Source organism: Oryx dammah, unplaced genomic scaffold (genome assembly GCF_014754425.2).
Source record: "Oryx dammah isolate SB20612 unplaced genomic scaffold, SCBI_Odam_1.1 HiC_scaffold_1, whole genome shotgun sequence".
NCBI lineage: Eukaryota > Metazoa > Chordata > Mammalia > Artiodactyla > Bovidae > Oryx > Oryx dammah.
Genome location: NW_024070185.1, coordinates 41,191,984 through 41,209,027, shown reverse-complemented (window position 1 = coordinate 41,209,027; position 17,044 = coordinate 41,191,984). Strand labels below are relative to the sequence as shown.

The window sequence follows — 17,044 nt, the reverse complement described above, 5'->3', positions numbered from 1 at the left end:
GTGGTTAGACTCTGTATTGCTTAGTTTGTTCCTGTCTGTGCTTAGGTCACAGCACAGAGACTGCTTTCATGACAAAGAGTCCAGGAATATGTTGGGCAGAGGTGATGGATGAGATGTACATGATGAGCAGAAGTAAGTGGTCCAGGGTAGTTGTGTGGCCCATCTAAAGAGTTGTCTGGCTAGGAAATCTGGAAATTGATAGCTTTTCATAAGGCTTAAAGGCAGAGAACCCCTGGAGAAGGAAACTGCAATCCACTCCCATATTCTTATCTGGGAAATCCCATGGACAGAAGAGCCTGGCAGGCTACAGTCCACGGGGTTGCAGAGTCAGACATGACTTAGTCACTAAACAAACAACAAAAGGCAGAGAATGACTTAGTTCTGGGAAAATCTGGCTTTGTAACTGAAAATTATCTCAGTTTCACTCTGTGCATTATTTCAGCCTAAATTGGTGTCTCTTTGCTAAGTTCTGTTGGTTTGCAAAAGAAATTCTAAACGTCATTAATACCACTTAATGATGGTATTGAGCCCCTGGTGGATCAGACAGTAAAGAGTCTGCCTACAGTGCAGGAGACCTGGGTTCGATCCCTGTGTCGGGAAGATCCTCTGGAGAAGGCAATGGCAACCCACTTCAGTATTCTTGCCAAGAGAATCCCATGGACATGGGGTTTCAAGAGTTGGACATGACCAGTGACTTCACTTTCACTGATGGTCTTAGATACCATTAGACACATTATAATGCTTGGATGGATGACACGCACTGCAGGGGCTAAATGAAATGGCAGGTGACACCATAAAGTTAGCACACTTCCTCTCCATGTGAAGCTTCCTGAAAAAGTCTGCGCCCGTTGGCTATTTGTGGACTCTAAATTAATAAGAGAATGCCTGCTGGATGCTGTGAGAGTGAATACAGAGATGTGGCTAGAAATGGCGTACTCTTTGCTTAGAGAGCCCCCACTTTGTACTTTAATAATGCTGTAGGTGGAGCAGGGAAAGGGTATTCATGGCCCTGTATTTAAAGAGATAACTTTGGGGACAGAACTGTAAGACAGGACCACTGGCTAGAGTTGTTGACCTTGCCACCCTACCTTGGGTCATCTGAGTTGGCATTACTACCTGGTTGCCTTTATATATTTCGATGTGGTGACTGTGGTAGGGAGTGGGGTGGGTTGTCTGGTGGGGCCTGCAATTTGCCAAGCAAGGGAGATGATAAAAACCTTGGTGACAGACATTTGGAAATTAAATACTTCATGTTATAATTCTTCCCCTAGATACCATGAGTAAATAAGGTTTCTGTTTTATAGACCACCTCTCATCTTTAGTTTTCTTAAGACACCTTCCCTAGGTCTGAGTTATTAACTGATCTGTAGATTCACTAAGTAGGGCGTAGATTGATGCCAGCCTTCTTTGTCCAGTTGCTCAAAACCGTGTGCCCTCCATTTACTGAGTGCCCACTATATGCCATATAGCACCAGACATAGGGGACACAATGACCAGGGAGCTGGGCTCCTCTTTCATTAGTCTAGTGGGGAAGTCAAACCAGGAAATCTATGATCCAAAGACAGCCTAGATAGAAGCTCTGGATGGGAGCAAGCAGACCCAGTGGTTAAGACTTACTCATAAAAGAGGCAGGTAAAAAAAAAAAAAGAGGCAGGTAACAGCTGAGAATTGCTGGAGGTCCCACACGTCACGTGGGCCACAGCTTATGAAGTTTCTCAGAAACTACCAAAAACTTAGACTCTCATTCATCCCTGCAGATGATCCTACAAAGGTGCTAGGACTCCGATGACAATGTATGCCTGCCAGCATTACCAAAGAATGCTAAAATCTGTCAGAGATAAAAGTCCCTGAAACTTCTAACAGTGTGCCGCTGCTAACTTTCCCTGCACGCTGTGTTGGAACCTCTCTGCTCACGTGGAAATGAGGCTGGTGTACCTACCCTGACACATTCATTCTGCTGACGCTGCATGATAAAGCATCATGAAGATGAGGTGAAAGTGTTCTTGTAGGCATAGGGAACTGTGGCCTTTGAAACCTAAAAGTCTTTCAGAGTATTCTAACTAGTAAAACAACTGCTCACACTTGGTTTCAAGCTCAGAAAACCTGGAAAGAATGCTGTGGGGGTCAGGGGAGAAGTCTGTAGACCAGTTTCATTAGTGAACTAATAAATCAGCAGATGTGTCAGAGAATACCCACTAGTGCCTAAAGAATCTTTCGATGTCAGGCACCAGGTCCCAAGAAAGAAAGACACCTTGCAGGCCCTGCCTTGAGGGATCTCCATCTGTAGAGACGGAAACAGGTAGGTGAGTACATCCCAGTATGTGAGAGCTATGTGACAGGCACAGGAGATGATGAGAAAGCAGCCAAACCACCCCCAAGTTGGTCAAGAAAGGACTTGAAGATATCTTTCAAGGATGACATTTGGGGGGGGGGGGTAAGCAAGACGGAAAAGCTGGGGAAAATGGATAGGGAACCAGACTCAATCATAGAGCCATGGAGAAGCCTCCCAGTGATCCCATCCCTGGCATTCCGGGCCTTCCTTGGCTGCCTGATCCACCATTTTGATGTGAAGAGAGAGTGTGGCAGCCTGGAGGCAGAGGAACAGGAGCTCAATTTAGATTAGGTGAGAGTTTGGACACACCCAGGGCTTGATGGCAAAATAGGGGAGAAGGATCTAGGCTCGTTATTGAACTACTGATTTAGAGTAAGCAGTGGGTCAATCAAAGATGAGGCACGGGGAGGGGAAGACAGATTTTTAGAAGAACCTCTTCACTGCACATGCCTTCATGGTATCGAGGTAGATTTTATCTAATAGCATAAAGGCTTTACGCCAGGGATGTCATCATAATATCTGCTGTTAGACTGACTGCTGTCACCTATGTCCACCGAGTGATGTGCGTAAGGGCTTATGGGGCGGGTACTGCAGAGAGCAACACTGAGAATGAAGTGGTCAAAGTAGTCACTGGCTCGTCGGCAGAATCTTAGCCTCCTAACCTTCCCACGGTGGTTTCAAAGTATGGTCAGGAATCAGCAGCGTCGACATCCTCTGGGAACTCAACAGAAATGCAAACTCAGGCCCCACACTAGACCTCCTAAACCAGAATCTCTGGTGTGGGGGCACATGGTGTTTTAACAAGTATTTTGCGGTCTAGTCAAGGCTATGGTTTTTCCTGTGGTCATGTATGGATGTGAGAGTTGGACTGTGAAGGCTGAGCGCCGAAGAATTGATGCTTTTGAACTGTGGTGTTAGAGAAGACTCTTGAGAGTCCCTCAGACAGCAGGGAGATCCAACAGTCCATTCTGAAGGAGATTAACCCTGGGATTTCTTTGGAGGGAATAATGCTGAAGCTGAAACTCCAGTACTTTGGCCACCTCATGCGAAGAGTTGACTCATTGGAAAAGACTCTGATGCTGGGAGGGACTGGGGGCAAGAGGAGAAGGGGACGACAGAGGATGAGATGGCTGGATGGCATCACCGACTCGATGGACACGAGTTTGGGTGAACTCCGGGAGCTGGTGATGGACAGGGAGGCCTGCTGTGCTGTGATTCATGGGGTCGCAAAGAGTTGGACACGACTGAGCGACTGAACTGAACTGAACTTGTGGGCTTCTGATACCAACTTGACCTTGAGAAACACTGACTTTTCCCACCCACAAAATGAATAACCTCCCAAATGTATCAGGAGGGCCTTTGCTCACTCTAGACCAGAAATCCAAGCACTGTGGTTCTCTAGGAAAAGACCTGCAGGAGATACTGAGGCAGCATTCTTTTAAAAATCAAAATAGGGATAGGGAAGGAAGCGAGGGCTCTGTCTCAACTATAAGGCTGTGTTAGGATAGGGTCAGCCTGACAAGTGATACTACCTCATTCTGGATTAATTTAAACTGACGCTACTACCCAGATCACAAGTCAGCAGAATATTCTGGAAGGAAGTGGTCCCGGTCAGGTGCGCTCTTTGGTATGCATGCTCAGTCACATGGTGTCTGGAGCCAGACTACCCAGGTTCAAATTCTAGTTCTGCCCAACGTGATCTTGGCAAGTGCTGTCCTTCCCTTTTCCAAACAGCTTCCCTGATGTGTAAAAGCGGAATGGTAGTTTTGACAGTGTAGTATTGGAGAGCTATATCAACTGAAAGAGTGAGGTTTGGCTAACAGTAAGAGTAGTGTTTGGCTAACAGTAAAAAAAAAAAAAAAAAAAATTAAGTTATTTATCCATGATTCTCAAGATAATCTCAATCCACTGTAAATAGGGAAACTGACAATTGAACTGTAGGACTGAGTGAATCAGAAGGATTAACCTAATTATTTCACAGTGTTTAGTTGACCCCTCCTGATTCTCAGAGACTGACTTAAAGGCCAGAACACAGCTCAGACCCTCTTTCCCATTTCCTCTTACTAACCCCCTTCCCTTGGAGGAAAACTTCTGTGCTGACTTGGAAAGCTGCTTGTCCTAAAACGAGTTTTAGCCTAAGAATAGAAAGATTGGCGTTCAAGTGGCAAGCAGTAGAAGTGAGCTCAACTAAAAATAAATGCCCTTGGCGGCCCCAGAAGTGCCAAAACAAATGGACTGAAGAAACCCCAGGAGATGATAATACCCATGTGCTCAGCAACAGGAGGCCTGTGAGAGATGGGAACATGTGGCCTTGCTAGTTCCAGCAGTGCGGCAGCCACAGCCCCTCTGTACAGAGTGAAGTTCATGTCTGAGCTTGACACAGGAACATCTCTTTGTTGTGGGCGTTTCTTTTGGACCACTCCTGCAAAGGTGCCACTCGGAGCCCTACAGAAAACTCTGGCCCATTTGGAAGGCTTGGCATTTACTGTAAGATCTATACAGTTTTTTTTCCCCAAAGCTTACGTACTGTTCTTCCATATTAACCCTTACAGGGACAATTAGACAACAACAGCAGGCTGCCTGTTAAATACATGAAAACCCCTGAGTTTCTTGGAACCAGTGAAATGCCAGCATATCTGGGTAACAACGTTACCTATTTAGGTAATAAGCAAGGCTTCCATTTGTTGAGTCTGGTTTCAATTGTGTGACAATAAGCAAGGAATCTTCAGTGTTTCTGGGCATTCAGTCATTACAAGTGTAAACAACCATGTGGAGGACTAGGTCCAAGTGACTTCCAACCCCCTGGCCCAGAGGCAGGGGTATTCATCCTAAGTATTAGAGCTGAAAGGAGACCCAGATCTAGTCCGACTGTTTGATCTCTTAAAGCTATAGGACCCTTTCCAAATTCTTACACAAAATTTCAATGTTGAAAAGAAATACTGGTTGAAACAGAGACAGAACACCCAGGTTCCCTGCTGTCATAGCCTTTCCCCTCACTTCAACCACCTCAGTGCTGCAGAAGCATTCCTGTGAACCCCATGACTTTGAGGAACCCACTAAAAATCCCATTACTCTGACTTTTCACCTTTCTGAGCCAATAGACCCTGAAATAGAGAATGCCTCGCGCTTGTACTTACAACTTATTTTTTTTGAGGCATCATTGGCTTTAGCTTCCCTAAGCATTAAAAGGACCTTGGGTGTCAACGATTTTGAGCTCACCCTGTTCCCTTTATGAAAGTATAATACTGAACTGGAGACTTAACTGTCATGGCTGGAAATAGACTACAAGGCCACAATCCTGTAATCCCCCAGAGCTTTGCAAACCAAAAGCTTCTTAACTCATTTGGTGCTTCCTGGAGCTCTGCATGGCAGCATTCCTAGGTAGGCACCACAGGTGTAAAGGGAGAATCTTCTTGAAACCTGGACAGAAAACCCACTGTGCTACAACCAGGTGGCTGAACTGTCCCCCCACACCACCCCATCCCTGCACAACACAGGGAATTAAACAGAACTAGGAAGCCCTGTTGGAGAAGGCAATGGCACTCCACTCCAGTACTCTTGCCTGGAAAATCCCATGGATGGAGGAGCCTGGTAGGCTACCGTCCATGAGGTCGCTAAGAGTCGGACACAACTGAGCGACTTCACTTTCACTTTTCACTTTCATACATTGGAGAAGGAAATGGCAACCCATTCCAGTATTCTTGCCTGGAGAATCCCAGGGACGGGGGAGCCTGGTGGGAGGCCGTCTATGGGGTTGCTCAGAGTCGGACACAACTGAAGCGACTTAGCAGCAGCAGCAGCAGCGGCAGGGAGCCCTGTGGCTCAAACAGTAAAGAATCTGCCTGCAATGCAGGATACCTGGGTTTGATCTCTGGATCAGGAAGATCTCCTGGAGAAGGAAATGGCTACCCACTCCAGGATTCTTGCCTGGAAAATCCCATGGACAGAGGAGCCTGATGGGCTACAGTCCATGGGGTCACGAAGCATTGGACACTGAGCAACTAACACACTAACACAAACACAGGGAACCCTGTCTGCCCAGGAGCAATCTCCCGAAATGAAGTGCTTAGGAAATAAGAAACTGAGGCATGGCCATGGAGCTTAGCATCTTTCTTCTCCTCTCTTTAAAGAAAGGACCCCTTATAAAGTCAGCTAGCTTTTCCCAGCGCCACCCCAACCCTGCTCCTCTTTTAAACAAGCAGGGATGTCTGGTTAGTAGCATACTCCACTCCAACCCCCTTATTTACTGTTCTTGATGGAGAGTTGTGTGTGCTATGGTGAAACATAGCTTTATGACCGACCATTGGGCAGAAGCTTGGGCGAAGTGGAAACATCTGAGATTAAAAAAAAAGGTAGAAATTAAAATCCTTTTTTGTCTAAAGATATTGGAATAAACACTAAGAAAATGCCTGCATGTGTCCTAAGTCCACTCAAGAGCCACTCTTGAGGCAGCATTGCTGGGGTTTTAGCCCAGTATTTGTTACTGTTGATGACTTGTATGTTACAGTTAAATTCAGAGAGCCTCCTTAAGGTGTCAGTGGACTAAACACCAGCCTTAGACTATTGTGTGCCCATCTTTAATCTCAGAGCAGCTTGAGAGTCTATAAAATCTGTAGCTTCAAGACTCATTTTTAAAGAGATCTGCCAGGTACCTAACCCCGAAGTGGAAAACTATTATCTGTTGTCTACTTTAAAGTCCTGTCCAAGTCAGATTATATGGTTATCTTTTCCATGTTTTTTGCGTCTCATTTTGACCAAACAGCTTTTGGTAACAAAAACCTTTTGAAAAGGTATTCTAAGTGCAACCTGACTTTTCTGTCATATATGTATATTTCTGTTCTCTGACTATAAATTGTTCTTTTTTTTTTTTAACTTTTCAAATAAAGTACTCAAAGTAGATTCTTACCACTCCCACAGCCTTCGGAGGTAGTACGGATAAAGCACTATAGCCAGTGGGCCCTGGTTCAGATACCCCCCCGCGTTTGGCTTCAGTCCCTGGTCGGGGAACATCCAAATGAATAAATAATAAAAAATGGTTAAGATTGTAAATTTTAAAAAACCCAAAAAACTGGGGCTGGGCAGAATTCCCTGGTGGTGCAATGGTTAGGACTTAGTGCTTTTACTGTTGGGGTCTGGATTCAGTCCTTGGTCAGGAAATTAAGATCTTGCAAGCCATGTGGTGGGGCCAAAAAATTAAAATGTTTTAAAAAGTGAAAAATGAAATATAGGTAGGAAGTGCCATTTAGTCACACCCTTTTGAATCTGGGTCCTAGCTTAACTAGACTCTTGAGGGCAGAATGATACATATAGTTTTGAAATGAGCACATTCAGTACCTAAGTAATCACACACCCATCTAGTAAACTAGGACCAACTTTTAATCTTCCTGGGAACTAGCCACAAAGCCTAGAATGCTCCCAGACAGTAGGGAGTAGCTGATAATAGGGAGGCCAGCTAGAGCACTGTGTACATAACACAAGAGTCCCAGTCTGTGCTTGTCACTGTGGTGTCTGTTCTCACTCCTGCATGCCACAGCTGCAGATGCTGAAAGGTGCAGGGAGGCTCAAGGCTTTCTGCTTGGAAGGCCTCCCTAAGGATTCTACATGAACTGCATGCCTCCACTGGCTGGTTTTCTCAAATAGTTGCAGTATATCAGCATTTAGCAACCAGATCTTTGCCTTTTGTCTCGAAGAAATTACATCCGCCAGGAGGACAAACCTGCTAATGATAGGAAACACCTGAATGTTAGCTGCCCCACGCCCGGCAAAAAACTAAGTGCCCTACTTCCAAGTGTTCATTCTTGCTGTTATGCGAACTATATTCGTCCACTGAGCACAGGAAAACAGGCTCAGAGAAACAGAATACAGGTGTGTGGCTTCACCCTGTTTTGCTGTTCTCGCATCACTAAGTTAAAAATGATTTCCCTTTATTTAGGTGTGCAGAAAAGGGAACCCTCCTACACTGTTCTTGGGAATGTAAGTTGGTACAGCCACTATGGAAAACAGTATGGAGGTGCCTTAAAAAACGAAAAATAGAACCACCATATGATCCTGCAATCCCACTCCTGGGCATATATATGGCGAAAGTCATAATTCAAAAAACTACATGCACCCCTGTGTTCATTGCAGTGCTGTTTACAACAGCCAAGACATGGAAGCAATCTAAATGTCCTTGGACAGAGGAATGTATAAAGAAGATGTGATATGTGTATATTTGGTTGGCCAAAAAGTTCATTTTAAAAACCCAAATGAACTTTTTGGCCAGCCCAATACAATGGAATATTACTCAGCTATTAAAAAGAAATGAAATAATGCCATTTGCAGCAACACGGATAGAACTTAAGATTATCATACTAAGTGAAGTCAGACAAAACAAATACCATATGATATCACTTATATGTGGAATCTAAAAAGCTGATACAAATGAACTTGTTTACAGAATTGAGTCACAGACTTTAAAAACAAACTTATGGTTACCACAGGGGAAATGGGGGAGGGATAAATTAGGAATATCGGATTAATATGTATACACTACTATATATAAAGTAGATAATCAACATGGACCTAATGTATAGCATAGGGAACTCTACTCAATATTCTGTAATAACCTATGTGGGAAAAGAATCTGAAGAAGAATGGATATATGCGTAACTGAATCACTTTGCTGTACACCTGAAACTAATGCATTGTAAATCAACTCTCATATAAAAATTAGATTCCAAAAAATTATCTCCCTTCACCTCTTAACTATATCTTCTTCATGCTTTTTATCTTATCTTGGAGTCATTTTGTAAACATATCTTTTTCCAATTAGACTCAAATTCTAAGACAAGGAACCATGTATTAACCTCACCTCTATCCTTGCCACCTCTTGTAAATCTCCTTTACTTTGCTCATAATAGAAACATCATTGATGAGTAACAGTATAGAATGTGGGCAAGAAATGCCATTAAAGGATTAGGATTTGGCAGCATGATTATAGTGACACAAAATGACTTAAACAAATGAGAGAAATGAGTCCACAGGTGAACCCCTGCCCCACCACCTGCAGTTTATAGGCAATCTATGTTCCTTATATCTTGGTCTGGCTTCATTGACCCAAGATCACTATTCCAGCCTCCACGCCTAGTTTTCAGGAACCAGAAAGGAACAAAATTGAGGAAACTGGATCCCCTGTCCCTTTGAGGGATATTTCCCAGAAATTGTATATACCATTTCTCCTTACATCCATCAGCCAGAACATCCGATGGCTATGCCTCCTGCAAGAGAGACTGGGAGATCTAGTTTTATGTAGATAGTGTGTGCTCAGCTAAGAACTCATTACTGTCAGCCACTGCCCCAAGGCCCATGCAGCTCCAGCCCCTACAGTGTTACAGCCTCTGAGGCTGCACCTGTCCCTCTGAGAGGACGCCTATCTGTGGGTTTCAGTTTACTAGCATCTCTAACTTACCATCCGGGTGTCCCAGCTTAGCTAAGTGTTCCCTCCTGCTTTTAGGAAGAAAAGCCAAATGTGAAGCCTCCCAGTTCCAGTGCACAAATGGCCGATGTATCACACTGCTGTGGAAATGCGATGGGGACGAAGACTGCACGGATGGCAGTGATGAGAAGAACTGTGGTAAGTAAAGAGCTGCACAGTCTCACCTGTCTCCTCACTAGGACTTGGGCATTTTACTGAAAAAGGATGATGTTATCTTTGCTTCTACAGATGTGTCAAGATTCTGAATCCACTCCTAAGAACTGCTTTGAACCAGAGTCCAAAGATGCTATACTTTCTGGTCTGGGAGGAATACAACTGAGTGTGTGAGGTTATTGACCTGAGTATGAAATTGTGAAGATAAAGTGGAGTTCCTTTCAAATGAAAGGACCTGGTTGATCTTAGATCAGGCAAACTTCTGCTGTAGGAAGCTAGGGAAAGGGAGGGGAGGACCAGGAATAGAGACAGAAGACTGCTTAGAAAAGACTTTTTTTTAAATTCTCAAATGGTTTTGACCCCCAAAAAGCAAGCCATGGACAGTAAGAAATCCCTTGTAGCTTCAGAGATTAATTAATTCCTGTCATATTTAGTCAACTTCATCTAGCATATTTAGTTGCTAAGTGTAGTCAACTAGCCTATTTAGTCAACTTCAATTTGGATTCTACAAGCCATGTTCTGTGAGTCCCAGTAACTCATAAGCCAGCCTAGATCAAAGATCAAATCAAGATTCTTTTACAATTTCTTTTCTCCAGAGATGCTAACTTTAAACCACTAGACAGGATGGGAGACATTCTCTTCCCCAAGAAAACAGGGATATACCATTATACTGATCGATCAGCATTTATTAACAGATTATTGTGAGAAATGACTGCTTTTGCAATTGGTGTGACCTCTCATTAAGCCAGGACAGCTGTGAACTACATGCCATGATGGCATTTAGGGACCTTGGATACAAGCTGAAGTTTGCTTTATGATCCCTTTGTTCCATGTCATTAAATTGCTGAAACAAGGTTGTTCATGAATGTCGGTGATAACGTCTTTTACCTTTTAAAAGGCGTTACATAAAGATATCTGCTATACAAATTAAAAATACGGAAGAAAAATAGAAGCTAAGTGTAGTTCTCATCAACCGCTATCTTGTTAGGCCCTTGCCTACTTCTTCATGCATCATTACTAAAATTCTGTAGTATAAACATCCTGGCAGGCTGTCCTGTGCTTGAGCTCTCAGAGCAGTATCTTGGATGCCTGCATGCCAATATGTAAATTAGTAGCTCATTTGGAAGCAGAGTAAGTCCATTCTGCAATCTCAGGCAAGAAGCTTATCTCCAGTCTCAGGACCAAGAATAGTTCTATGTGACATGTTTACATCTTTGCATTCCAATGCTAAGATCTTAATCTACTCTACAAGATATTGAGCTCCATGCTCTTTCTGTGTTACCTGGATAACACTAGTTTTCTCACTAAAAGTTTTCTCACTAAAGGACCTCACTCTTGTCAACCGTGCTCTTGCTGTAAGTAGTAATTCTTCTTCTATGCTAAACTATGTATTTGGCAAAACCCCTTTTATGTTCTTAGAGAGTAATTATTATCTCCATGTTTGGAAGTTCTGAAGTCTTACTTTACCATCTGACTACCTCAGTAGAAACTAACTTGAGTCATTGTAGGGGTCATCACTGGCTTTTCCTAAAATAGTCTCCACATCAATCAGTTCTAGCTACATCACAGAAGACTTGGAAGAGATAAGGAGGTAGATGTACATACAATCTAGATCACACAAAATGGGAGAAAGGAAATATATACTTGGCCATAATTTGTCTCTGCCTTCCAGGTATGAGAGTAGAGAAGGAAAGTGGGAGCTTTGCTCAGGAAGCTGTGAATGCTTATTTGGAGATGTTCTGCCATGAAAGGCTACACAATTACTTAACATTTCTAAAGCTACTTCCTATTTTTCCTGTCCAACCTCTTGATGTTGAACTTGGTTACAACTTCAGCAGGGCTTTTTCTTTCAAGCATGTCAACTAGCATATTTAGTCAACTTCAACTTGGATTCTACAAGCCATGTTCTATGAGTCCCAGTAACTCATTCTTCTACAGGGGTTAGGCTGAACTGATAAATCAGTAACTCAGATACCCTCAGTATGGAACTAGTAGTTCTGTTTCCCCATGACACATCTAAATTTCTATCCATCTCTTAAGGCCCAGTTCAAATAGCCCATCTTTACCCTCCCAGTCTGTGTTCAGAATGGAGAGAGAGAAACCCTAGCAACCTACTGACCCTATTTGTCTTTTTTTCATTTTGTAATACAACCAATCTTTTCTATCCCTGTAACATCTTATACTTTGTAAATTCATGAAGTCTCTTTATAACCATTCCCTACTCTCTCTTTCACAACTTCTGAAGAGTATCACAGGGTGAATTACAATAACCGAGATCCTCTGGCATCTTTCTACAGGCTCAGGAGAAGATGGGCCTTGGATATCACTTAAACCATGAACACTGGGGTTTGAGCATTTCAGTGATTTTAGAAGCAGGTGTAAATCTGAAAAGTAATATGGCCTTTCTTGTTTCCTTGGTTACACAGTTTTAGGATATAAATAATCCTTTTCAGATCATCATAATTGATCATCCCATGTTGAGTTCTAGAAGTTGACTATAATCCTGTCTCTCCACTAACAGTGCTCATTGCTCATTGTGTCCAACTTTGCCACCCTGTGGACTGTAGCCTGCCAAGTTCTCTGTGTGTGGAATTTTCCAGGCAAGAATACTGAAGTGGGTTGCCATTGGCTTCTCCAGGGGATCTTCCTGACCCAGGGATTAAACCTGCATTTCCTGTGTCTCCTGCACTAGCAGGCGGATCCTTTACCACTGCACCATCTAGGAAGTCACCCCATTAACAATATCTGAGGCCAACCCAGAGCAGCCCTCTGGTTTCGTGCACTCTGAATTGAGAGTTGTACCTGGCTTAAACCCCTGACTTGAAGTGGCATTTTCAATAAATTGTTGACTTTTAGCTGATTTTCCATTCAGAATATTTGTTAAAGAATGACAAACTGGAAATTCAAGTAGAAAGTATAGGCACAGGGGCAAAGAAGAATATAACCTAAGAAGGATGCTCTTGGAATGCCCTATGTGGTTCCTTGTCAAGATTCATCTTACTCCCTGGGTAGGGAGTTCCTCATGGGTAGGATGACCAAGCTGCCTACACAGCTTTGCTTAGCACAGTCCTGGGATGTTTATCTTCTTGGTAAAAATAAGAGTACCCTCTTTCTACGGAGACTGTGTCAATTTGGACAAATTACATAGTCACCCTAATTAAGAGAAAAGTCTGCCATGGTAAGAATTAGTAGCAGAACTGATACTTTGTCTCAGGCTGTTTAACTCTAGTAGTCAGTTATGAGGACTGGCAGCTTCCATAGTAAGTTCAGTGACTTTTAGCTGGTTGATGTGAGCCCACCCTTCGGTTGCTAAATACAATTTCTCTTCCACTCAGATTTGAGCTTCCTATATTTCTTATCCAATAAGAAATATTGGTTCCTCTGCCCCAATAGGCCTGTAGGGGTGATAGTATTTGGTACTGGAGCTTGGCCTTCCGTCTCTATGCTAAACCCATGTGTTATTACAAGGTGCCCCTAAAACAGTTAAACTGTGAGCCAGTCGTAAGATGAAATGTTTGACTGTTAAACTTTTGAAGCACTTAAATGACTTGGAAGAAATGCACGAAAAGAATGAACTTATTACTCAATCTCAATGTTATAAAATGGGCAAGAAGTTCATTGGAAGGGATCCCTTAACTTCAGTGTCCTCCAAGCCTCTCAAATGATCACCTTCCTCCACCAGGGGAAAGGGAGGGAAAAAAAGATTTTTCTAAGGTCCTGCTGGATACTGGCAGTTGACTGCTAATTGACTTAGCTTTATTTTTAGAATAAAGTATCTCAAATGCAGTTGTACCCCTAATGGGAATGTAGGGTTCTTGGGTAAGTGACTTCAACTTTAACCCTGCAAATCCACTTCTGTAGTGAAGAAGACATGCGCTGAGTCTGACTTTGTATGCAACAATGGCCAGTGTGTTCCTAATCGATGGCAGTGTGACGGGGATCCTGACTGTGAAGATGGTTCTGATGAAAGCCCAGAACAGTGCCGTGAGTGTGACTCGCTTTGGACTTGAACTTTCCCAAGCTGTTCCATGTCTCATAGCTCTAAGTATTGTATACTCTAAAACTTGCTTAGTGTTCCTTGTCCTTCTTTAAAGTTAGGCCAGTTGACTCCAAGGTCAGTCAGATCATTATCAGTCAATCTTGAATAATATTAAAGAATGTTCTCCCTAATCTTAACAAGACTGACATTCTCTTGGGTAGCTTCACTATTGAACATTTAAGACTGAAGCCAGAAGATTTAAGAACTCCTTGACTAGGTGCATAGATTTCAAATATTCAATGATAATGACACTGAGCAGATGGTACTCTGGTCCTGGAAGCTAAGTCAAGATGTGAGGGTCCCCTGTACACCAGGTATGAGCTTTTAGATACAGAGTTTCTCATATTATGAGAAAAAAAATCTACTGCTGAAGGGGTAAGGTGACTAGAAACAGGGTGATAAGAGTGATTTTAAGAAACATGTAACCTAAAGTGATTTAAGTAGGGAGCTTACAGCTTGTTCTTATATAAGAGAAACTTCATAGGTATGCAAATACACGTGTCCTTAGGCTTGACATTCAGGAGAAGGTCTATGACATCATAGAGGAAGATGATGTGGGATAGATAAATTAGAATCATTTGCGTATCCTGGTGAAGAAAGTTCTCATGTTCCTTCTAAGGCAGTAGAGGCCTGCTAAAGCACTGAAAGTGGAAGTCAAATATGAACAAAGTTTAGGTCTGGAATACAAGATTACAAAGGAAAATTAAGCAAAAAGGAAGAGACATGTGTTCATTGCAGTTCTCCAGGCAAGAAGTAAGGTGAATAATAAGAGCACTGGCCAAAGGAGGTAAGTTAGCATAGGTGAAGAGGGGTTCCACAAAGATCCAGCTCCAAGTTCTAGTGGGGGACAACCCTGTAAAGTCAAGAATTAGAGAGGTGCCCCTACTTCACAAGATGATAATCTGAAGGAGGCCTGTGAAGACTTCATAGGTATTAGACCATCTGGCTTTTAATGAAGTTGGCATTCGTTGCCAATATCTGGGGGTGTCACTTGATACCCAGCAAATACATAATAGTCACGGAGCAGGCCAGCCAAGGAACCCAACCATGTCAAACAAAACAAACGCCAGGAGTGCACACGCCACAGAACCTTGACAGTGTAGCACGCTCAAGGCTCTCGGTGGACTGCCAGGTAGCCTAGGCTGGCCTGGCTCCCCAGCCATGGAGGCCACAGAAGATCTGTCCAGGCTCCAGCTAGTCAGTCGAATTTCAGCTGTGTGCCCAGCCACTGAGTCACAGATGTCACCACTTCCAGGCAGCACAGGAGCAGCAGCTTTGTGCTGATGAGTTTGGAGGCTCTTTTGAGACTGTATGTCATCAACAGATATGAGAACATGCCGCATAAATGAAATCAGCTGTGGCGCCCGCTCCACTCAGTGCATCCCAGTGTCCTGGCGGTGTGATGGTGAGAATGATTGTGACAGTGGAGAAGATGAAGAAAACTGTGGTAAGAAGACCAGTGTTGAGTGGCTTAACCCAAAGACCCTCTTGCTCCAAGAAGGGTGGGCGTGAAGGTGCAGTTGACTTGACTTGCTTTCTAGTGACTTCACTACCTGCTCAACTCCTTGTGTTTCCTAACTGCCCTCAAACTCAGAGAAGTGTGCATGGTAACTGACCATTGCTTGCTTGGCTGGTTCTTCTAGGCAAATAGAAATAAGAAGGTAAGTCCTCCAAGGCACTTCCACGTCTAGATGGCTCAGTGAAGCAGCAATTGTGTGAACTCTTGTCTTGGTTAGGACAGCAGCTCGTGGGCCTTCCTCACTTGGGCTCCATCAAACGAGGAGACTAAAGCCAGCAAACACATCCCCAGGTCGAAACTGGATCTGCCTAGTGGCATAAATTACTTGAGTCTCACGCAAGCATTCCTCAGCCCCCAGACTAGATTCTCTTTTAACCTTTCCAAAAGCTAAACTGAAACAGAAGGACAAATTAACGTCTTGCTGGTGATACCCAAAGAAATTTCTAGCCAACCGTTGGTATCTTTGTCTCCTATCACAGTTCCTACCTGTAAAAACTAACTCTGTTTTCTAGCCTTTCATGTTTCTGCTCTTGGAAAACGTGTAATAAAATGCTCCATGTTAAAGGCGAGGCCCTGGGAAAGTCTTTAGGGTTGAACAGACATTGTGTTGAATGTTCTTTCAAGTGTCTACCTTTTTATAGGGCCTTTAAAACCACAGCTGCCAAGCCTGGCATGCATAGGCCTCCTGATGCAGTAAGTGTACAATGAGTTGAGGGCACCTGTGGTTGAAACACCAGTCTTGTGTGTAGAAGTCACATCCCAAGGTCATTACCACTGCACCTAGTCCAATGAGTTTTGGCACTGAATCCTAGAACTGAGCTTTATGTACTGGTAAGCCATGGAGCTGCCAAGTGTTTCCCTCTTCAATCTAGACTTTGCTTCCCAAGAGAGTCGTGGTCTCCACCCCAATTACCACCAAATTTTGACCTTAATTAATTTGGCAGGAATCTGAGTCAAAGTATGAACTGACTAGCTTATCATTATTAGCACACCTGGCTGCTGGATTGCAGTTCTAGCCCCCAAATTTACTTTCTAAAACTTGAAAATATTTAAGACCTGTTACTCCTGATCCTGATTGGAAGGACCAAAAGAGAAGGAACCGTGTATGGTAGCATAATACACAGAGGCTTCTTTTTGGTGATGGTGTCACAATGCTTGTTAGGAGTGAATGTTTGCTCATGTACCTGATGCCTGATCATCTCAGCTCAGGATATGGCCTGGCCTGATGAGCAGTGTAACCATTTAAAGAGAACTCATGTCCACCTTTCCCAATGAGGTATCTTGTGACAGTTTAAGTTATTAATTGCTGTCCCTTTAAAATGCTTCTCATCCCAAATGAATTTCTAGTCTTCATCTATTTTCTCATTCCTTCCATTTCTGTTCTTCTTCAAATGTCCTTGCCTGTTTTACATGTTAAGGCTGTTTCCCAGTGTTCTGGGAAATATTGATGTAATCCAACTTTCACTGTTAAGTTAGGTGAAAAAGCGGGGGTTCATGATCCATGACCTGCATGTTAGATTTGGGGAC

General features: G+C 43.3%; 1 protein-coding gene across 2 annotated transcripts in view; it reads left to right on the top strand.

Annotated features, from left to right (window-relative positions):
• The window catches only part of VLDLR (very low density lipoprotein receptor), a 38,543-nt gene that overhangs the window by 6,849 nt on the left and 14,650 nt on the right, over positions 1–17,044 (top strand). For both annotated transcript variants that reach the window (XM_040245454.1, XM_040245540.1), the window contains exons 2-4: positions 9,825–9,944; positions 13,821–13,943; positions 15,323–15,445. In XM_040245454.1, the coding sequence (XP_040101388.1) occupies positions 9,825–9,944; positions 13,821–13,943; positions 15,323–15,445 (366 nt within the window). The remainder of the gene's footprint in view (positions 1–9,824; positions 9,945–13,820; positions 13,944–15,322; positions 15,446–17,044) is intronic.